Below are 18,020 nucleotides of genomic sequence, written 5' to 3'. Positions count from 1 at the left end.
CTTAATGCCTTGAAGTCAATACCAATACCTATCTGAAATGCTGTATTCATTTAGAAGCTATCGGTCCATATGGAAGCAGCTAGATTCATGTCTGTGGGTTGTCATATGTAGAAAGTAAAAGTAGACTCTCTTCGCACCTTAAACTCAGTCTTTCAGCTAAGTAGGTAGATTTCACCTTCCTTTAGTGGGAATCTTAGAGGAACACAGATTGCTGGTTAAAACCCTTAGTTTTTCACAAGATAATACTATTACAGAGATTTCTATTTCCTGTTTATATTATCTTTTTGTCTTTCCATTTAGCCTGTGTCTTCACAGGCAAGCTGTGCAATTCAATTCCGTGTGAATTCTACTCTGCACTGCCTTGTAGGAAGAAGTAATATGTTTTTGGGGTTTTTCTCACTCTGGAAAAATGCTTCTTAAACATTCTTCGCCCTTTCATGCAAGAGCCAGTTCCTTAGGATCCCCTTTCCCTCAGTATGCACTTTTATGGTAGATTATCAAATATTAAAAAAGTCTTTTAGATAAAGGTTCAGAGGTAAGTCCAGATATAACTTGTACTGAGCAGCAAAAGCGGCATTTTGATTTCTTCATTGGAGAATTAAATCCCTTCCCTTTTGCATCTTAGTACTGTTGCACAAGAACATACAAAAAGGTCCTTTATAACCCAGTTCAACTAAAAAGTCCAAGGCAATGCTTAATACAATAAAGATAATTAAGGAACCACTCATCCTGACCCCTTTTCTCCAGGGTCTGCCATCACAGATCCTCTGTATCCCTGGCTTTTGGCGTGCTATTTCCCTTCACCTCTTAACGAGCCCGAGCAAAGGACTTCATTCTCCAAGTTCTGACCACTAATGAATCCATTATAGGGCAGCTCTCTTAACCTCTTATTGTCTGAGTATTGTGGGAAGAAGGAAATGACCTGTGCTGCAACATGAAACAGAACTTAGTATGTGATACAGTCTCACTCTTGACCTATTTAAACTGGACCGAGTATTTCTGGCTAATCAAGGGGCAACAAACCACCCACTGTAAGACATATTTGCTGACTGCAGTGAAATGAATAAGTGAGTCAGGTTATCTGCGTTTGGGGAATGCACCATTTCCCAGAGGGATCTCACTGATGCATCGGTACAATCCCAGGCCCATCAAAACAGTATTATGCTTGGATGCAAAATCATTCTTAAAGGAATTAAGCTATCTGGTGTTGTCTTCACTCTCCTCAAATTTAAATCAGTGATTTTCACAGTGTTCTCTGTTTCAAGGTTGACATCTTGACATGCATAATATTCACTAGAATCATCAGAAAGTTTATTATATAAAGCAGCAATAGAAATTATGTTCTCTGAGTAATAAGTGTACTGACTTTTTCTGGGCAGTTGACAGTGGTTGTACATTGACCTGCGTACAGATAAGGATTCCTTCTCAATCAGTCATTCGTAATGACTCACTTTCCGCACGGTTGACATCCAGTGCAGTACTTCAGACCCTTAAAAGTACACTGGAGAAGAGCAGTAATAGGAACAGTACTTTGTATATGGTGGTCCTAAATTGGCAATGGAGATATAAAATCATGGGCTGGACATTTAATGATAAGAATTGGGAACTGGAATCTGAAACTCAATAAAGAAGTTAGAAGTTATGTTTTACTTCACGTTTTGAAAAGGCAAGGAGAGCATGCCTGATCAGAGAGAGGGCTGAGCTTACATGACCGTATCTCATGAAATCTAATGGTTTGATCCTATTCCTATCTTCTCTCATCACTTCTGCTGCTAACAGTGTTTTCTGAGGGTATGTTGTTTAACTTTATGACTGCCCTTTTCCCCCTCTGTGACAGGGAGGAAATACTGCTTCCCAGTGACTTGCTGCCAAACTTTGTTGCTAAAGTCTATGATCACAAATATATTTAGGGATTTATGATTTACCTTAAGCAAATATAGATTATCTAACTTTACTACAGTGTTGCGGAGAACAACTTCTCAACTTCTGAGACATCCCACTGTCTAGAGCTGTCTACTGAAGAGCTACCTTATATTCCGAAATTTCTTTTGTGTCACATACAGAAGGTGTCTCCTCAGTCTGAGAAAGTACTGGACTTGCTGTCTCACTTCTTGGGAGAGTATCCCACCTACCAGGTCAATGCAGATGCTACAAGCAGTCATCTCGAAATAAAGAATGAACTGCCTGGGCTGATCCAAGAGAATGCCAAAGTCAAGGACAGGTTTCATGCCCTGAACCTAAAGGTCAGCTGGGCATCGTTCTAAAGCACAGAGTGCCTGTCATTTGGGACAGGAGCAGAGTTTCAGACCAAATGTCTCCTCAGGATTTCCAGCACTGCAGCACTCATCCTGGCCACACTTCGGCTAGAAATGTTATATATGTCTTTAGTAGACAGGAAGAAAAATTTATTTGGATTCATGCCCAGTTCCATGCCATCCCCTCCTGCTTTTAGGCTTCCCATGACATTACCAATTTAGTTGGATAGTTGTTCTACAGAGGAGAAACCTCTGCAGAGGGCTGTTTAGATTTTAGTTAAGTGGAAATCCTTGAAGGAGAGCTTAATTGATTCCTCATTGATTCAGCTGCCTTCTTATTTGGGTACTTCATGTTACTTTAGAGCAGTCTGGGTTTCAGCTTTTAAGAGATCCTCAGTTCTGCCAAATAACCGTCGAAGGCTCAGCAGACATCATGATCACATATTCCTCAGGAGAGAGGCAATTACAGAACTGTGGCATTTAACGTAAAAAAATAGGAAACCCCCTCTTAACCTGTGTGATCGGTTAAAAACAGCTTAGGAGGGGCTTCAGACTGCTGTGTAGTGATCACAGTACTTGCAGATATGCCTAGGCATCCCTGGCCTCCAAGAACTGTGGGGGAATAGCGTGGGTATCCATAAGGCTAGCAGAGGACCAGGTATTTACCCACCAGTTGTAAAACAGACCTCGATGGCTTTACTGTTTTTGGTAGACTGAGAATCTGGATTTAAAATGAAACCAGCATGGTGTGTGTATCCATGTCTCTGACTGCAGGAAAGCCATATTCTTATAAATTACTGCACAGCTCATTGAAGTCAATGGAAAAACTCCTGTTTACTTCGCAGGAGTATGGGTCAATTCAAGTCCGTTCACAAACAATGATTAGATTTAAGATTCTGTATCAGCTAATGGTAATGACTGAATTTTTTAGTACCAATTTAGTTGTATAAATTAACAATGGAGAAAGTCTTTCAGGTAGCACCCAACAGAGTTCCTCACCACAGAGTTGTACAGTTCCTTGAAATAGGCATATTTTCTGTATTCCAATTAGTAGATAAGGAGACCAAGAAGAATGAACTTTTAAAGAGGAAAGCTAGACCAAATGTGCCTTTACCTTCCAAATTTCTTTTTTCAACAGGAATTGTGCAGAATATTATTGCACACATGCACACACACATACAAATACACAGAAACACAGTTGTCATATCTTACCAGACAACATCATTGGTCAAACAGCACCAGGGTTAACACAACATGTGTGATAAAAATTTATTTCCTTGGGCTTATTGATGTCAACCTTACAAAACAAAATCTCATATTAAATTCATGTCATGCCCAAGGCCACCAAAATAAAAACCCATCCTTGGAAAATGTTCATACAGTTCCTCATTTAAACCATTATTTTCTTCATTAAGGGGTAAAAACGTCTCTGTAAAAGATGAATATTACATCATCTGCCACACGATACAGGCTTGTACCTTCCTACAGACTAGGGCCCCCTTCAGTGCGTAAGAAATCACTGATTTGTCTTTTTCTTAGCTTTAAAACACATGGGGAAGCACAAGAGAAATAAACCTCAGGATACGACACCTGAAATTGATGAAAATCCATATATTTTAGATCTTAATGACTTAAGAAAAAGTTATCGGGCACAGCTATATAATCAAAAGCCACTTTGAATTTTCTCCCTTCAGCTTGTAACTTGTTCGTCTCACTACGCTTACAGTGTTGTGAGAAATGTTAGTCTGGGCCAGTTGAAATTATGGGAACACAGGATCTTCAAAGCTAGGCTTCAGAAGATACCATCAAAATCTGTTTTGGCTTAATACTGAAATTGCAAACCCACTCCTGAAGGCCTTAACTCAGTCCTTTAACAGTCTTTCAAGGCCAGAAAATGTTTTGTACCAGCAGGGATTTCATCCTCAGCCTTGCAGAACCGTAACATGCTGATTTGTGAACTTGTGATCTTCCCCATTTTATTTGTGTGGAGAGAAGTAAGTTTTCTCTCAGGGGGAATAAAGTATGTGCAGCCCAGTGCTGTTACACAAGGCTATCACAGGCTCTGCCTGGCAGATATCTGCGTTGTGAATTGTGAAGGAATAAGTGAATCCAGAGGATCAACAGTGTTAACAAGAACTATCATAGTACAAAACATAAAGTTTTTCATGTAGTTGGGATTGTATGTACGGATTTTAGCCTACCCATTGCCAAGATGAACTTATCCTTTAAAATCGTCTAAGCTTTTTATTAAAAATGTAATAAAAGACTAAAAACAGCCAAAACATTTGAAATAAAAGTATTCAGGAAGGCTTTCATTTTAATACCCTTTTACTCCCTTTCCCTTTGTTTATTGAAAATGTCTATAAGGAGACCCTGGTGCGGTGGGAAAAAAGGTAATAGTTGAGATGGGATGTAGTTATTTTTGTGGTCAGTTCAGTTCTTCTAAGGTCCAAATCTCTTTGTGGCCAGCAGATGAAAAGGACATTGTAACGGGAGGGAGAAAACTCCCAATAAGATAGAAAATACAATTTATGTTTCAAATATGGATTCCTACTTCCAATCTCATAGTTGAGAAATTGTCTTAGCACATTTCCCTGGCCAGCCAGAGATCCATCAAACTTCTGTCAGCTTCAGGATGTGTTTAGGAACTTGCTTCTAGCTGTTTGACTGTTTGCAGCAGTCCATGCAGTCTTGGTCAGATACAATGACCAAGGGAGAGACTGAAGGATCAGAAAACTTGCATTCTAGCTGTCGTTTCAAGCTTGGCCAAAACCAGTGGAAATGGTGATATCATCAGTCTGGCTCTGACCATTAGATCACAAAACATTTGGTCTGATTAGGTCATGTCTCAGGCTGAGAGTAGTGTATGTCCGCTGTTGCAACAAGCAATTCCTAGTCTGCACGGACCTTAGGCATACTGTGACGAGTAAAGCTTCTTTCTCTTGTATCAGCTGTACCAACATCAGTGCAAATTTATGGACCTCCTCAAAGGGCACTGGGTAGACTATTCCATTCGCTATTTGTTTTCTACAACAATTAGGACTAATTCCCAGCATGCCAATTTTAGTTCAGCATTCTTTCCTATCTCCAAATGTGACCCCAGCAGTCACACCATGAGCTCAAAAGTTCTTTTTGTTTGGATCAATTATGCTTTTTGTTGTCGTCTTTTGTGACTAAAAACAGCAGTGATGTACTGAACTCTGTAGGGTTCATGTCAACTTGTCTAATTTGAAGAATGGGAGTTTCACAGCACCACAACACTCTGTTAAATTCCGTCGTTAAACTTGTTTAACCATTAAAATAATGTGTTTTGAAGATGGCTAAGCAATTAGCAAGTTTGCTTCTATCACTGAAAACTTCTGAGTCTCAGATGACCAAATTTTGGCTTATTCTCTGTCTGCTTTTGGAAGAAGAAGCCTTAGAGTCTACAATTTTTGGACTTACATCATGCCAACATGGGGGCTAGTCATAATTTAGCCCCTTCTCTACAGTAGAATATCTGCCATGAAGTTGCTGCTTTTTTAAACAGTATTAAGTCACTTCTTTCTCACAGTAAGTGTAATTCAGCTGTCAGTAAGGACAAGTCTACTGTCCTTCAAGAGTGATGTGAACTGGTTCTTCAAGTTCTTTCGGAGATAAAACCAGTTGGTCAAGACAGCTGAGAATCTGATACGTTATAGTCACTGCATGGAATAGGTCATGCTCATAAAACCATAGGAATCAGTGTATGTTTCTGCAGGCTTAGAATTGCTCTGTGGCAGTTGTGCAGCTTTTGAGCTGAAAATATGTGATGTCCAATAAGTTTGGCCAATCAGTTTGTAACCAACTCACAGAAGACCGTGTAGACATCCTCTTAGTTTTCTGAGTCTAGACCTCTGCTTCTGATTATCCCGTTTCAACAAGAATACTGCTGGAATATCAGCAGGGTGGATACTTGTGTACAGTCAGGCACCGACTGTGATCTACCTTGATTAGGCTGGATCAAGACTGTCCTCTCATACCTCATCCATTTGGCTCAGCAAGGGTGGGTGTAGGTTCCATGCCATGGCTTCTTCACTTGTGTTCAGTCAATTCCACGCTGATGTTGGTGGATGGCTCCTGTGACTGGGACCTTACACTCTGCCCCACCTGGAGCTCATCGTGATTAGAGTTTCTGCAAAGGTCTATTGGATGTTTTCAGCTCTATCAAATCATGTTTCATTCTAATTTTGAATGGCTGAGATTAAATAATAGGGAAAATAATCTACAAGTCAGTAAAACAGAATAACATAAAAAAGGAGCAAGGAAAAATAACGAGACCACTGCTTGTCATATAGTGGATCAGTGTGTGTTGGAGACCAGCAGTCCATGATTTAATAAGATGTCTGAGGCAGATGCATTGGATTTAGTATAGCCTCTCTGCCCCCTTCCAAGATGCAAGGTGTTCATGCTCCAAAAACTATGATCACAATTTGCACAAATGAGCACCTTTCTAATGATCTTGACAGACGAAAGCTTGAAAGGGCTTTGGAGAGAGTTTTGCTTCTTTTCCATAAAGGTGATCTTTCCACACCAGTGTTGAGGTATATGGACAGCACAGCAGACACAAAGCTTTTGAAGCAGCTGCTGCTTTAACCCATTTGTGTAGATAGACATCTAACTTCTGGATATGTCAGCCCAGCACATTTCATATATGTTCTCTGTCTCCTTTTGAAAAAGGTTAGTAACAATAAAAGTTCCCTGGCTCAGCGTTGTCTGAAGAAAAAAGAAAACATGTTGGGACTATCTGTATCGTAAGGCCAAGCTCTGAATAAGGGAATCCCAAGCAAATCTAGCTTGTGATTACTTCAGCACACACATTTGTAAATTCTCTGTTGAATTTATCTTAGACAAAACCAAACTGTACAGAATTGGAAAAGAAATTAGGGTTTTTTAATGACTATAAGCATGAGCAAAAGGCTTTTCTACACTCAAATTATCTCCTTATGGACACAGAGAGGAAATCAAAATTAGTCCAGAGAAGAATCCTTGTTAAGAACTTTATTTAATACATTAGGAATTGTTTCTTCGCTAGGAAGCTTTAACTCGCATCCCAGAAAGCACAGAGATCCAATTAAGCATCAAAGAGAAAAACATAATCCTGCACTTTGGGATATTTATTTTTATTCAACAAATCTCAGCTCCAAGATTGAAGTCCATCAATACCTGGCATTTCATGTCCTGCTATTCAAGAGCAAGAGACAGTTTAAAATAAAGTTCAGAATAATAAATAAAGGGAAGATTGACACGACCACAAAAGTAAATCACAGCTACAGAGGAGATGCTTTAGACACAATGTGATGGTCAGTCCCTAGCATTTAAGGTGAGGATAAAAATAGGATATAAATATTGTAGAAACTAGAGACTGATAAAAGGCAACAGACCAGTTTAATGGAATTTCATCTCACAGAGTTATAACTTTTCAGACAGGAGCTGGAAAACCTTTATGCAAATATGAAACATGCTGAAATTGCACTTAGAAGTGAGATTTCTTTTTAACAGACATCCCCATCTTGTTTTAAGAGACAGCTGCTAATGGCAGCTCCTGTTCTTACGGTAACTATTTCTTGCAAGAACTGCCAGAAGTCCCATCGTGCTAGGTGCTCTATGTTTACAGAGTAAGAGGCTCAGTCTTGGAGGACAGACATACATCAGTTGAAATATATTACTATACCAAATTAATTCATTACTCATTTTAGAGATGGAAGGTGGGTTCCAGGGCTGTTACAGGACAGATCTCCTGGATCTGCTCAACACCGTGTGAGCAGCTACTCTGTGGACTCTTCATCTCCAAGTTAGGCAGCTCAGAGCCACCTAGATGCCTGATTTGAATCTCCAGAGAGAGATGAAACCTGGAAGAGGATTTGAAGAAGCCCTTTCAGCTAAACACAAAGCTGCTTATACAAGCAAAAAACTAAATACCAGGTGGAAAATGGGGGAAAGGGCTGAAGTGAGGTTAATCTTTTGTGTCTAGCTGAGGGCCAGAGATGGGTGCTTTCTTTTATTAGGGATTTCCACCAACTCTTCTAGAGATAGACAGCTAAGCCAGCTCAACTGCTTAGAGTAAAAACTCTCCTTTTTCTGACATGCACATGTTTTATACCTCCTTTAAGCATACCCAGTCTTTTCTGCAAGTGCAAAGTTGTCCCTTCTGCAAAGGTATCAAAGACCAGTACTCAGTCCTCCTTCCGCAGAGCCTGGCACGAATGAGCATTTAGGCCAACTCAGGTAGCCTGGTTAGGGTCACACTGTAAGGCAGTGTCCTGGGTTGAGTGCGCAGGATGTGTGTTCCCCAGTGCAGGCACTCCAGGATGCCCCTCAGGGTTTCAGATTCATCGAGCGAAAACTCAGGTGCCCTGAGTCACATTTCAAAATCATCACCAAAGGTCAGTGTTCTTCCTGATGAGGGATGATAGCAAAGCTGATAGATTCATCTTCAGTCTCTGGAGAGCATCCTTTAATCTTGATTTCCTCATTCATGGAAAGAAAAGAAATAACTGTTACCTTTCAGATATATTCAGTTTGCTGAGCTATGTAAAATGCTTTGAGATCTTTGAGTGGAGTAGACAGTTGTCTCAGTACCAGAAGTTTAACTGCACTTATAAAAGCAAACAGGTTTTATATTTATTGACATAAATAATAATTATTATTTCTACGTTAGTAATATTTACATATTTGATGTACACTTTAAAAATAGGTAAGCAGATTATTTGTATGAAGGCATTAAATTATGCAGACCTTTCTTTCAGGACATGATCTCTGAAGGAAAAAACACATGACCTTCAATTAGTGACACTGACATAAGTTGCAGAGCCATTCCCCAGTCACTACTGAAATGGGATGGTTTTCAGAGGATTTTGTGCTACAGATTTGTTACTGTCAAGGACAGAAAATTCAGACCTCTCCTTTCAGGTTTTGTCTTGCTCCATGATTTGAACCTTTCCTTATAACATTTGTAAAAAGAATCGTTTTAAAAGCTAATGAGCTTTATGTCTTCTTCAGTTCCAGCAGAGGAGCTCATATGTCACTACAGAGTTATCAAATCACATAAATGAGAGTTTCATAACACTGCAAAATGCGTTTCATTGTGAAGAATGTATTTAGCTTTTCACTGCTATCTAAATCATGCCAATCATGAACCTTCTGTTTTCTCCATCCATATATTTGTATTAGATGCTTTTCCCAGATATTCCCCATAGCTTGCCTTCTAAAGCAAATATAGGTTGTGAAAACAAGGCTTAGCTCCTCACTAAACTCAGCCTCTTAACTCTGTGCGGTGCCTCTCTTCTGTGCATCTTTTCTGGAAAAATCTGTCTGAGGCTGGAAATTGCCTTAGATGAGCCAATTTGAAATGGGAAAATACCAGTTAAGACAGATTTTTAATTATTAAACTTTCCATTAATATGTGGGAGGTCAGTTGAACTGCCCCAGTTTTCAGGAAGGTCTGAGCAATTTCACCTGATCTTACATTTTAACACTAAATAAATCTGTATTTATTAAAGGATTTAGCAGGCAGGTCAGAAGCAGCTAAATCTCTGATTCTGCATCACATGAATGCTAAAGAAAAATTTTCATCTGCATTGATCTTCTCTAAGATGGAAAGCTTTAAACTGTTGTCAAGCCAGTTTTAGGATTTTGGGGGGATAGGGGTAAACATGTAAAAATGGGTTTGCCATAAATGAAGCACAAATTGACATCATTATCCCTTTCCCAACCCAATTCTTTAATGTAATGTGCAAATAATATGAAATTCTAGATTATGCCACTTCCTGTGTTGGAATCCACCCTGTCTGTTACATCAATTAAAAAGGGCCATGTACAAAGCATTACACTGGTAGCTAGTGTTTGATAGGTTTCTTTTTCCGATTTTCTTCTGAAATATCAAAGGCAACATAGCAGACTTTTTATTCTTAAGGGATCATATTTGGGTCAATTTTTAGCAGAATATGCAAAAAAAAAAAAAAAAAAAAAACAAAGAAAGAAAGAAAGATTAACGTACAAGGTTTTTATTTGTATGAGTAATTGCTTTAGTATTCTTATTTCTGAAGTGCTGCTAATGCACTGTGACCTCATTACACCTGGCACAGGGAAAACGCAGAACAAAAAGGATAATCTTGGCCTCAGATAGCTGAGATTCTTAAGCTTAAGTGAACAACAAGACACAGAGATGCCGATTGATGTTGAATAAAATTACAGTACAATTTTTGTCAATGCAATATGGAGAAGTTAAGGCACATCAGCAGCCACTGTTAAGATTTTGGATAGGTTTCAAGGTGGATTAGGATTTTTAAAAAGAACCTTGAGGAATTCTGAGGCAGACTTTACAGACCAGAGGGAAATCTCTCGCTTAGTCATGAGGGGATAATGAGAAAAAAAAATCCATTTGTCTAAAAACTAGCCAACAGGCAGTTGAGGCTGGCTCAACTAGGGGTGAGCAGTGATGGAATAGAGCAAGTCCTGAAACTGAAGATGAGTCATTACTTTTTTGATTATTTGCAAGGAGAATAACCAGAATCCTGTTGGAATGGCATTTTCCTTTCCCAAGGATAATGTTTACAATGCACCTGAAACCCCTGGATGAACCACCCAAAACTCAACAGTGCCTTGACCACAGTCTGCTCCAGAAAGTCTCTATGAGAGAGTTTTAGGTGAATTGACCTCTGGAGCTACCTGTCTTTCTTCCTTGACCCACAGAAGGCAACTAGGTTCAATTTAGTTCTTCAGGTAAGAGTGTGACATAAGGTGAGTTGAAATCCAGGCAATGGAAGACACCAATCCTAGACAGTAACATGGAGAAAACTCAGATGGTAGAGTAGAAATGAACTTGATTCCTTAGATAAAACCCTTCATCCATGAATCAGTTAAAATCTATCAGTGCCCTCTGGTAAGTGCAAGTGTCAGAGAGCAAAATACAGGGTATTAGTGAAGTCCAGGTATTTCACACAGTCACATGGGCTGACTGTACCTTTCGAGGACAATAAGCCTCATATTTGCTCTTAGAACTGGGCACCACGTTTGCCCAGAAGATCCCCTTCCTTCAAGGAGCTACAGGCAGCTTTGAGAGCTGCATGGCAAGATGAAGTAAAACACAATGCACCTCTAGGAAAGGATAAGAAATGGCTAAGCTGTTCATACAAACAGTGGAAGAGATTAAAGATTAAAGGAAATATTTAGTCACCTTTTGTGAACAGCTGGTGTGAAAATATTTAACAGTCAGGTCTTTTATGCACAAGCACAGTGTTCTAACTAAGCTTAAATAGGCAGGAACAATATAGTGCAGCTGGCCAGTCTGTGAATACTGTAATAGAATTGAAAGCTTTCCCTCTCATTTGCTCACGCAGCTCAGATGGTAGCTAATCATGTCCTCTAATTTTAACAACAGAATTGGGAAAGGTACCAAAAAAAATCCAGCTTGCAATAAGAACAGAGGTGGCAAATTCTGTCCCTGGGACTGAATGACGAAGAAATGATTCACCTGCCCTTTTCTGTAAATCAGCCTTAGTCGTCTTAAGCTGCCCGAAAAGACCTGTATTTAAGTGGAAACTTAATCTGAAATCCATTTTTATCATTTTTTTTGAGTGCCACCAGAAAAGTAAAAGCTATTCTGACTATTTAATCACCCATTAGAAACCTGTGAGCGTTTAAGAGTGCCATGTTATAAAGGGCCAGGGCGTACAGCAGGATGTGTGTTGTAAAGCTATTTAAATTGTATGGTTCCCATCTATCTTTAAACTGGCAGCTAAATGGAAGATTTAGATTTGAGAGTTCCTGGCTCCTCGTTCCCTGTCAGAAATAATTAAACTACGTTTTAGGGAGACTGTCATAAGTAGTTTGCTTCACAAGTGTTTTTCACAGCTGAGGGTCTTTATTACAGCTCTTGGGGCCTGGGAATCCAAACCACCTTATATATCCATTATATATGAATTATATATTCATAACCTGGAACCTGCACTCTCTTGCGTGTGTGGGTGGTGGTATGGCTGGGGTCTCAGCTGGGTGGGAGATGAAACCCAAAATGTTCACAGCATTCCCATTCTGGGTCAGCATAAGATCTGTTTGGTTTAGATCATGCAGTGCGTGTCCCTGGCCCGCATGTGAAAAACTGTTCCTTGGCAGCATGTTGTCTGAGAAATATTTCAGTCGAGATGTAAATGTCCCAGTGGGTTTTCTATCCCTTTTCATAGGAATGACTCCACAGAGATTCTGCCTTTCAGATAGTGCTTTTTTTTCTCTCTTCACCATTTTTGAATGTCACTCCATTATCCTAGTTTCACACCTTTAAATGACTCCAAGCAGGCTTCTGACTGTCACTTCAAATAGCTTCCTTTTGTCTCTGCTTTTTTTTTTTTCTCCTCCACCACCAACCAGTAGATATCTGACCTACTATGAGCTTCATTTCCCTGTCTTATTGACAGGACACAAATCTGGATATCAGGACATCTAGGAGGTCCTCTGCGGGTCACAGAGTTTACATATTCCTGTAGACCCGTGAGTTCACTTCTTTATGCCTTGTTTACTCTATCTGCAAGGTCCTGCACCTGGATCAGGGCAACCCCTGGTATCAATACAGGCCGGGGGATGAAGGGATTGAGAGCAGCCCTGAGGAGAAGGACTTGGGGGTATTGGTGGATAAAAACTGCCCGTGAGCCAGCACCGTGTGCTCGCAGCCCAGAACCCACCCGTGCCCTGGGCTGCAGCCAGAGCAGGGGGGGCAGCAGGGCCAGGGAGGGGATTCTCCCCCTCTGCTCCGCTCTGGGGAGACCCCCCTGCAGTGCTGGGGCCAGCTCGGGGGCCCCCAACAGCAGAAGGACCCGGAGCTGCTCGAGCGGGACCAGAGGAGGCCACGAAGATGCTGGGGGGGCTGGAGCAGCTCCCCTGGGAGGCTGGGCTGAGAGAGTTGGGGGGGTTCAGCCTGGAGAAGAGAAGGCTCCGGGGAGCCCTTCGAGCGGCCTCCCAGGGCTTAAAGGGGGGACAGGAAAGGTGGGGAGGGACTCTGGGTCAGGGGGTGGGGGTAGGATGGAGGGTAACGGTTTTAAATGGAAAGAGGGGAGATTTAGGTTAGATGTAAGGAATAAATTCTTCCCTGTGTGAGTGGTGAGACACTAGGACAGGGTGCCCAGAGGTGGTAGATGCCCCATCCCTGGAAACATTCAAGGCCAGGTTGGGTGGGGCTCTGAGCAACCTGATGTAGTTGAAGATGTCCCTGCTCATTGCAGGGGGGTTGAACCTGCAAAGGTCCCTCCCAACCCAGACTATTCTATGATTCCATGACCCATGAAAACAGAAATAACATCTTAACATCAAAAAATAACCACTAGTACTCAGTCAGACTCGTTAATATTCTCAAACCAAAGCTAAAATATTAAGTAAATAATAATAAAGTCATTAAGATGTTCACATGAACTTTGGAGTCACAAGGGGCTGAGTCCTATAAGATGCCAGTTTTCCTGTCCATCACTGGAGATATTTGTCTCTTTGGAATTTCAGAGATTTGCAGTTGGCAGCAGAGGAGGTTATTCACAGTGCACATCACTGGGCTTGAGGATAACAGTGGTATCCCCATTTTAGAGATGGGACTCTGAAGCTCAAAGAGGGCATAATGAAGATGTGAAGTAACCAAGCTGCCATTCTCTGGATTTCTTAGTAAACTGGGAGCAATAAAAATGATGTTATTTAGTATTCTGAGGTGCAAAGTTCAACACCAATGAATAAAGAATGCAAAGCAGTCACCAGAGGAGTGGTTTCAGTCCAACATTAGAGTAGCCCTATGGTGAAAGATTTCTGGGAAGCACCAGAGGCTACAATACTTTTCTAGTTTGAGCTGCAATACCAGCAGTCTCAGACTTTGTACTTTCTCAAGGCATTTCTTCTCAGCTTGCTGAAATTTTAGTACCATAAATCTAGCTTTTTAATTTTTATCTGCTGTTTCCTTTATCCTCCCCCAGACTTTGTTCATCAGGTCAGCCAAGGAGAGCCAATTTTTATTTTGTTTTAGTGCAGCTTTATTGCTACATTAGCTAACTTGCAGGTCCTGTGTGTTCACATACCATCCTAACCAGCCCACACTCTGTTGCAGTGCAGTCTGGCAGTTGGAGAAAGGGGTAGAAAACACACACTGCTGGGCTCCATCCCCTTAGCAAGTCGATAATTGCCCATCCCTTATGTTCATAATGGGCACTGTGGTATGGTATTACTTCCCTCGCATCTAGGAGCTGTGAAAATCAGTGTCTCAATGCCAGATGCAAGGTAAAAACTTCTGACAGCAACTCAAGAGTCCTTCCTCAGTCATGTTTGATAGTGTAATTTCTACTGACTTCCAATAAAGTTTACACTAGATTCTGTTACATTTAGGCAGCAAGTGGTATGTGCACATCCTCATTTTCAGCACCCAAGGTGCCCAAATACTTTTGCAAGTTTGACTCTAAATGGAACAGACAAGTTCCTGAGTGTCTTAAGCACATTTGAACTCCAAAGTTCTTTCATAAATTTATAGGACTAAATGTCTGAGAGGGTTTGGAGACATCAGAGGCACTGCAGCAAAAGGAGTTCAACTGGAAACTGTTCCACCACCCTGAGCTGGAGAGTAATCAGGAACTAGATACTATGTTCATGTCACCTTTGGAAAATGAGGTGCTTTCTAGACATGCGGAGCATTAATACTGTTACTATCATAGTTACCACTGTCTAAAGAACTCTCTGATCCTTGGAGACAAGAATCCATTTCAGCATAAGGGGCTGAAGACCTTGCAGCTGTCTCCTGTGGTGCCAAACTCTCCTCCTGGAGTTGAAGTGGATGTTCCAGTCCCATATCAGGAGCAGGTCGGAAGTCCCTGATCAGCCCAAGCTTCCTGTTACTGTCAGTATTAATTAGGAAAATACTAAAGGCAACTTAAGTAAGGCTGCATTTCAGTCAGGTGTGATGTTAATGCAGGGTGAGTAGTTTTGAATATTTTATGTGCAGCCAGTGATCCAGAGTAAATGTCTTGTATAATACCAGTCACCCCTCCACCACAAGGCTCGAGGCCTGAATCCTGCACTTAATATGCTCAGAGGCATGAAGAGATGCACTGGAGGTGGGCTAGTGGCTGAGATATTTATTCTGGGGGTACATAGCTGGCAGAACAGAGAAAAAAAGGTGCTCTGCAGAGTACCCTGGTACCCCTTTCTGTGCTTCCAGCCCAGCCCTGCTCAGCAGTTCTTCTGTTCACATCTTCTCTCCACTATCCCCAAAGGGAACTATGTCCCTACTATGTAAAATCTATCAAATGGCTCAGTCAAGCAGAAGGCTTGAGTCCAAAACATTTGGGAAAATTTTATCCAATTTAGAAGCACCAGGCAGAAGTCAGAGAGAAGGGGGAAGACCTGACAGTCTGAAATACGGTCTGATTTGCCTGTCCTCTGATGGAAAAGAGGAGAGTGCGGTCATGGCTTATGAGAGATCAAAAGTGAGCTGGCAGGTGATGTGCCTGGTGAAGAAGAAATAGATTCATTTCATCTATAGTACAACACCACATCAGTATTTGGGTTTATTTTTTTCCTTGAAATCAGTCTTTTATAGTAATAGTGATAACAGGCATTTTAACACCTGACTTGTGGGTACTTGTTCCCCACCAAGTCTCAATTTTTCCAGATAAATACAGTGCAGATGAAAACATGAAGTATTCCAAATTCATGCTAAGGGCATGCCAGGTTTTAGCCAAAAACCTAGTGCTGGGCAAAAATATTAGACACATCTGTGTCCTTATGCCCATTGGGGCTCACTGAGGGTGAGAAGGGCAGCACCCTTGAAAAGCCAATGTCTTTTAGCTCTTCTCTTTTTTGGAGGTAAGTACTGAAGTATCCAGCTGTGGCTCCATGCTTCCATGAACTCCAGTAAGACTTGGGAACAAGCACTATCCTATCACCTTCAGTGCATGTAGCTCACAGAAAGAGCATGGTGGTACCTCCAAATGCCTGAGAGGGGATTTTTAATGGGGTTCTGGGAGAACAGGGGCATAGCAGATGTGCAGACTCAGTATAAATTGAAATATTCTATATTAATTTTAAAGAGAGAAGAAGAGTTTTAATGAATCCCATCCGCAGAACTATGGCTTAACAAACCATAAGCAGGCTTTGCCAGCACTTAACTTTATCATCAGTAGTTTATCAGCACATTGTTTCCACACTTAACCAGATTATAATTAAATTTGGCTTTTGTTCTGCTTACTGGAAAAGCCTTCCCCTTCGGATTTGGTGATCACAAAAGCTTGAGGAGTGCAAGAGAATTAGAAAGCAAATAGGAGAATCAATCACAGCAGACCTCTGCAATCCATGTCCATCTCTTTTTTGTAATATACTTATTAGATTCTTATTGTCAGGAAGGATTAGTGTTATGAGCTCCAGGAATTCCTTTCATTGCCCCGTAAGGCGAGGTAGTGAAGTGTGGCTGCTTTTCTTAACAATAACACTCTGGATTTTTCCCCTCTCCCTTCTCTCCACCTATATCCCTTCCTCTCTCTTCTCTCCTCTCCCACAGAGATTTGTGCAGCAGACTGCGGAGGACATGGCATTTGTGTCGGAGGCACCTGCCGCTGCGAGGAGGGATGGATGGGCACAGCCTGTGATCAGCGAGCGTGTCACCCACGCTGCAATGAGCACGGGACATGCCGGGATGGCAAGTGTGAATGCAGCCCGGGCTGGAACGGAGAGCACTGCACTATTGGTAGGGAGAAAGAAAAACCGACTACTTTTAAAAGAATAATTGATGATCAGGGAGGAGAAAAGGCGCATGCTTAATTGAATATGTGTGATTTAGTGTAGCATGAGCACCTTTGTTCTTGGATTTCAAGTTCTGACATCATACATTTTCATGTAGAATCAAGACAAAATGTCCTTTCATTTGTTGATAACATGGCTATATATATATTTTATTATCAGATGTGGAGTACACCTGTGTGGTGTTTGATCTCATAGAGACGAGCCGTCAAATGTCAGCTACATGCTTTTAAAAACATCCACTTTGCCTCTCTCGAAAGGTCCTTCTGTGGCCTGCAAGACTTCTCTCTACTATCACAACAGCATTTTCAGAAACATGCATCTGATTTGAAGTTTTCTTTCCTTTTATTTGTTCCATTATTTGCACTGCCACTTTGCTTACCAGTATAAAAGAGGAACCTACAGTCAGATGACTTCTGTCTGGTAATTAACTCTGACTTGCTTATACCTTGTTTGCTCTGCTACCTTTCTAACCATTTAATTTCCCTCTCTCTTTGGTTCTGTATTGCTCATGCACCTGGCACTTATCTTGAGCTCTTAGTGTCATGTCTATTATTGTTATTAATAGGTGCCACCAATATGCCAAAATCGTGCAAAGAGGTGCAGTTCTCACTTTAAGCAATTTGCAGCATCATTAATGAACTGGCTTGGCTTTACCTTCCTCTTTCATCTCACTTAACTCCTTGATGCATTTTCCATGCTTCCTTTTTTCTGACTGTCATGCGTTCAACCACTTTAGTCCCCATTCCATAGTCATGCATTAAAACTCCCCAGATAGCATTTATTATACATTAATGGGAAACTAAATTAGTGAATCCAGTTCTGCTCTCAGTAATGCCTGTGTGGACCTGAAAAAAATCGGTCAACTTTAGAAGAGTTGTTCCAGAGTGAGAATTCTCCTTCAGTCATTTTGTTTTAATCAGTTTCTTTTAAAGATAAGAAAATTTACTTCTATGTTGCTTTCATTATGCCATGATACAAATAAATCATACG

The 18,020-nt window shown here is 41.0% G+C and overlaps 1 protein-coding gene across 13 annotated transcripts in view; it reads left to right on the top strand.

The window, feature by feature from the left end:
- TENM4 (teneurin transmembrane protein 4) overlaps positions 1 to 18,020 on the top strand; it is a 1,435,480-nt gene that overhangs the window by 1,285,288 nt on the left and 132,172 nt on the right. For all 13 annotated transcript variants that reach the window (XR_004406800.2, XM_032990906.2, XM_032990916.2 and 10 more), the window contains one exon: positions 16,789 to 16,974. Coding sequence is in view for 12 of the 13 variants with exons in the window: in XM_032990906.2 (XP_032846797.1) it covers positions 16,789 to 16,974 (186 nt within the window). In the remaining variant the exon portion in view is untranslated. The remainder of the gene's footprint in view (positions 1 to 16,788; positions 16,975 to 18,020) is intronic.

The sequence above is a fragment of the Tyto alba genome, unplaced genomic scaffold (genome assembly GCF_018691265.1).
Source record: "Tyto alba isolate M040663 unplaced genomic scaffold, T.alba_DEE_v4.0 Super-Scaffold_2, whole genome shotgun sequence".
Classification (NCBI taxonomy): domain Eukaryota; kingdom Metazoa; phylum Chordata; class Aves; order Strigiformes; family Tytonidae; genus Tyto; species Tyto alba.
The sequence above is the reverse complement of the archived record's forward strand: the minus strand, read 5'-3'. Positions and strand labels throughout refer to the sequence as shown.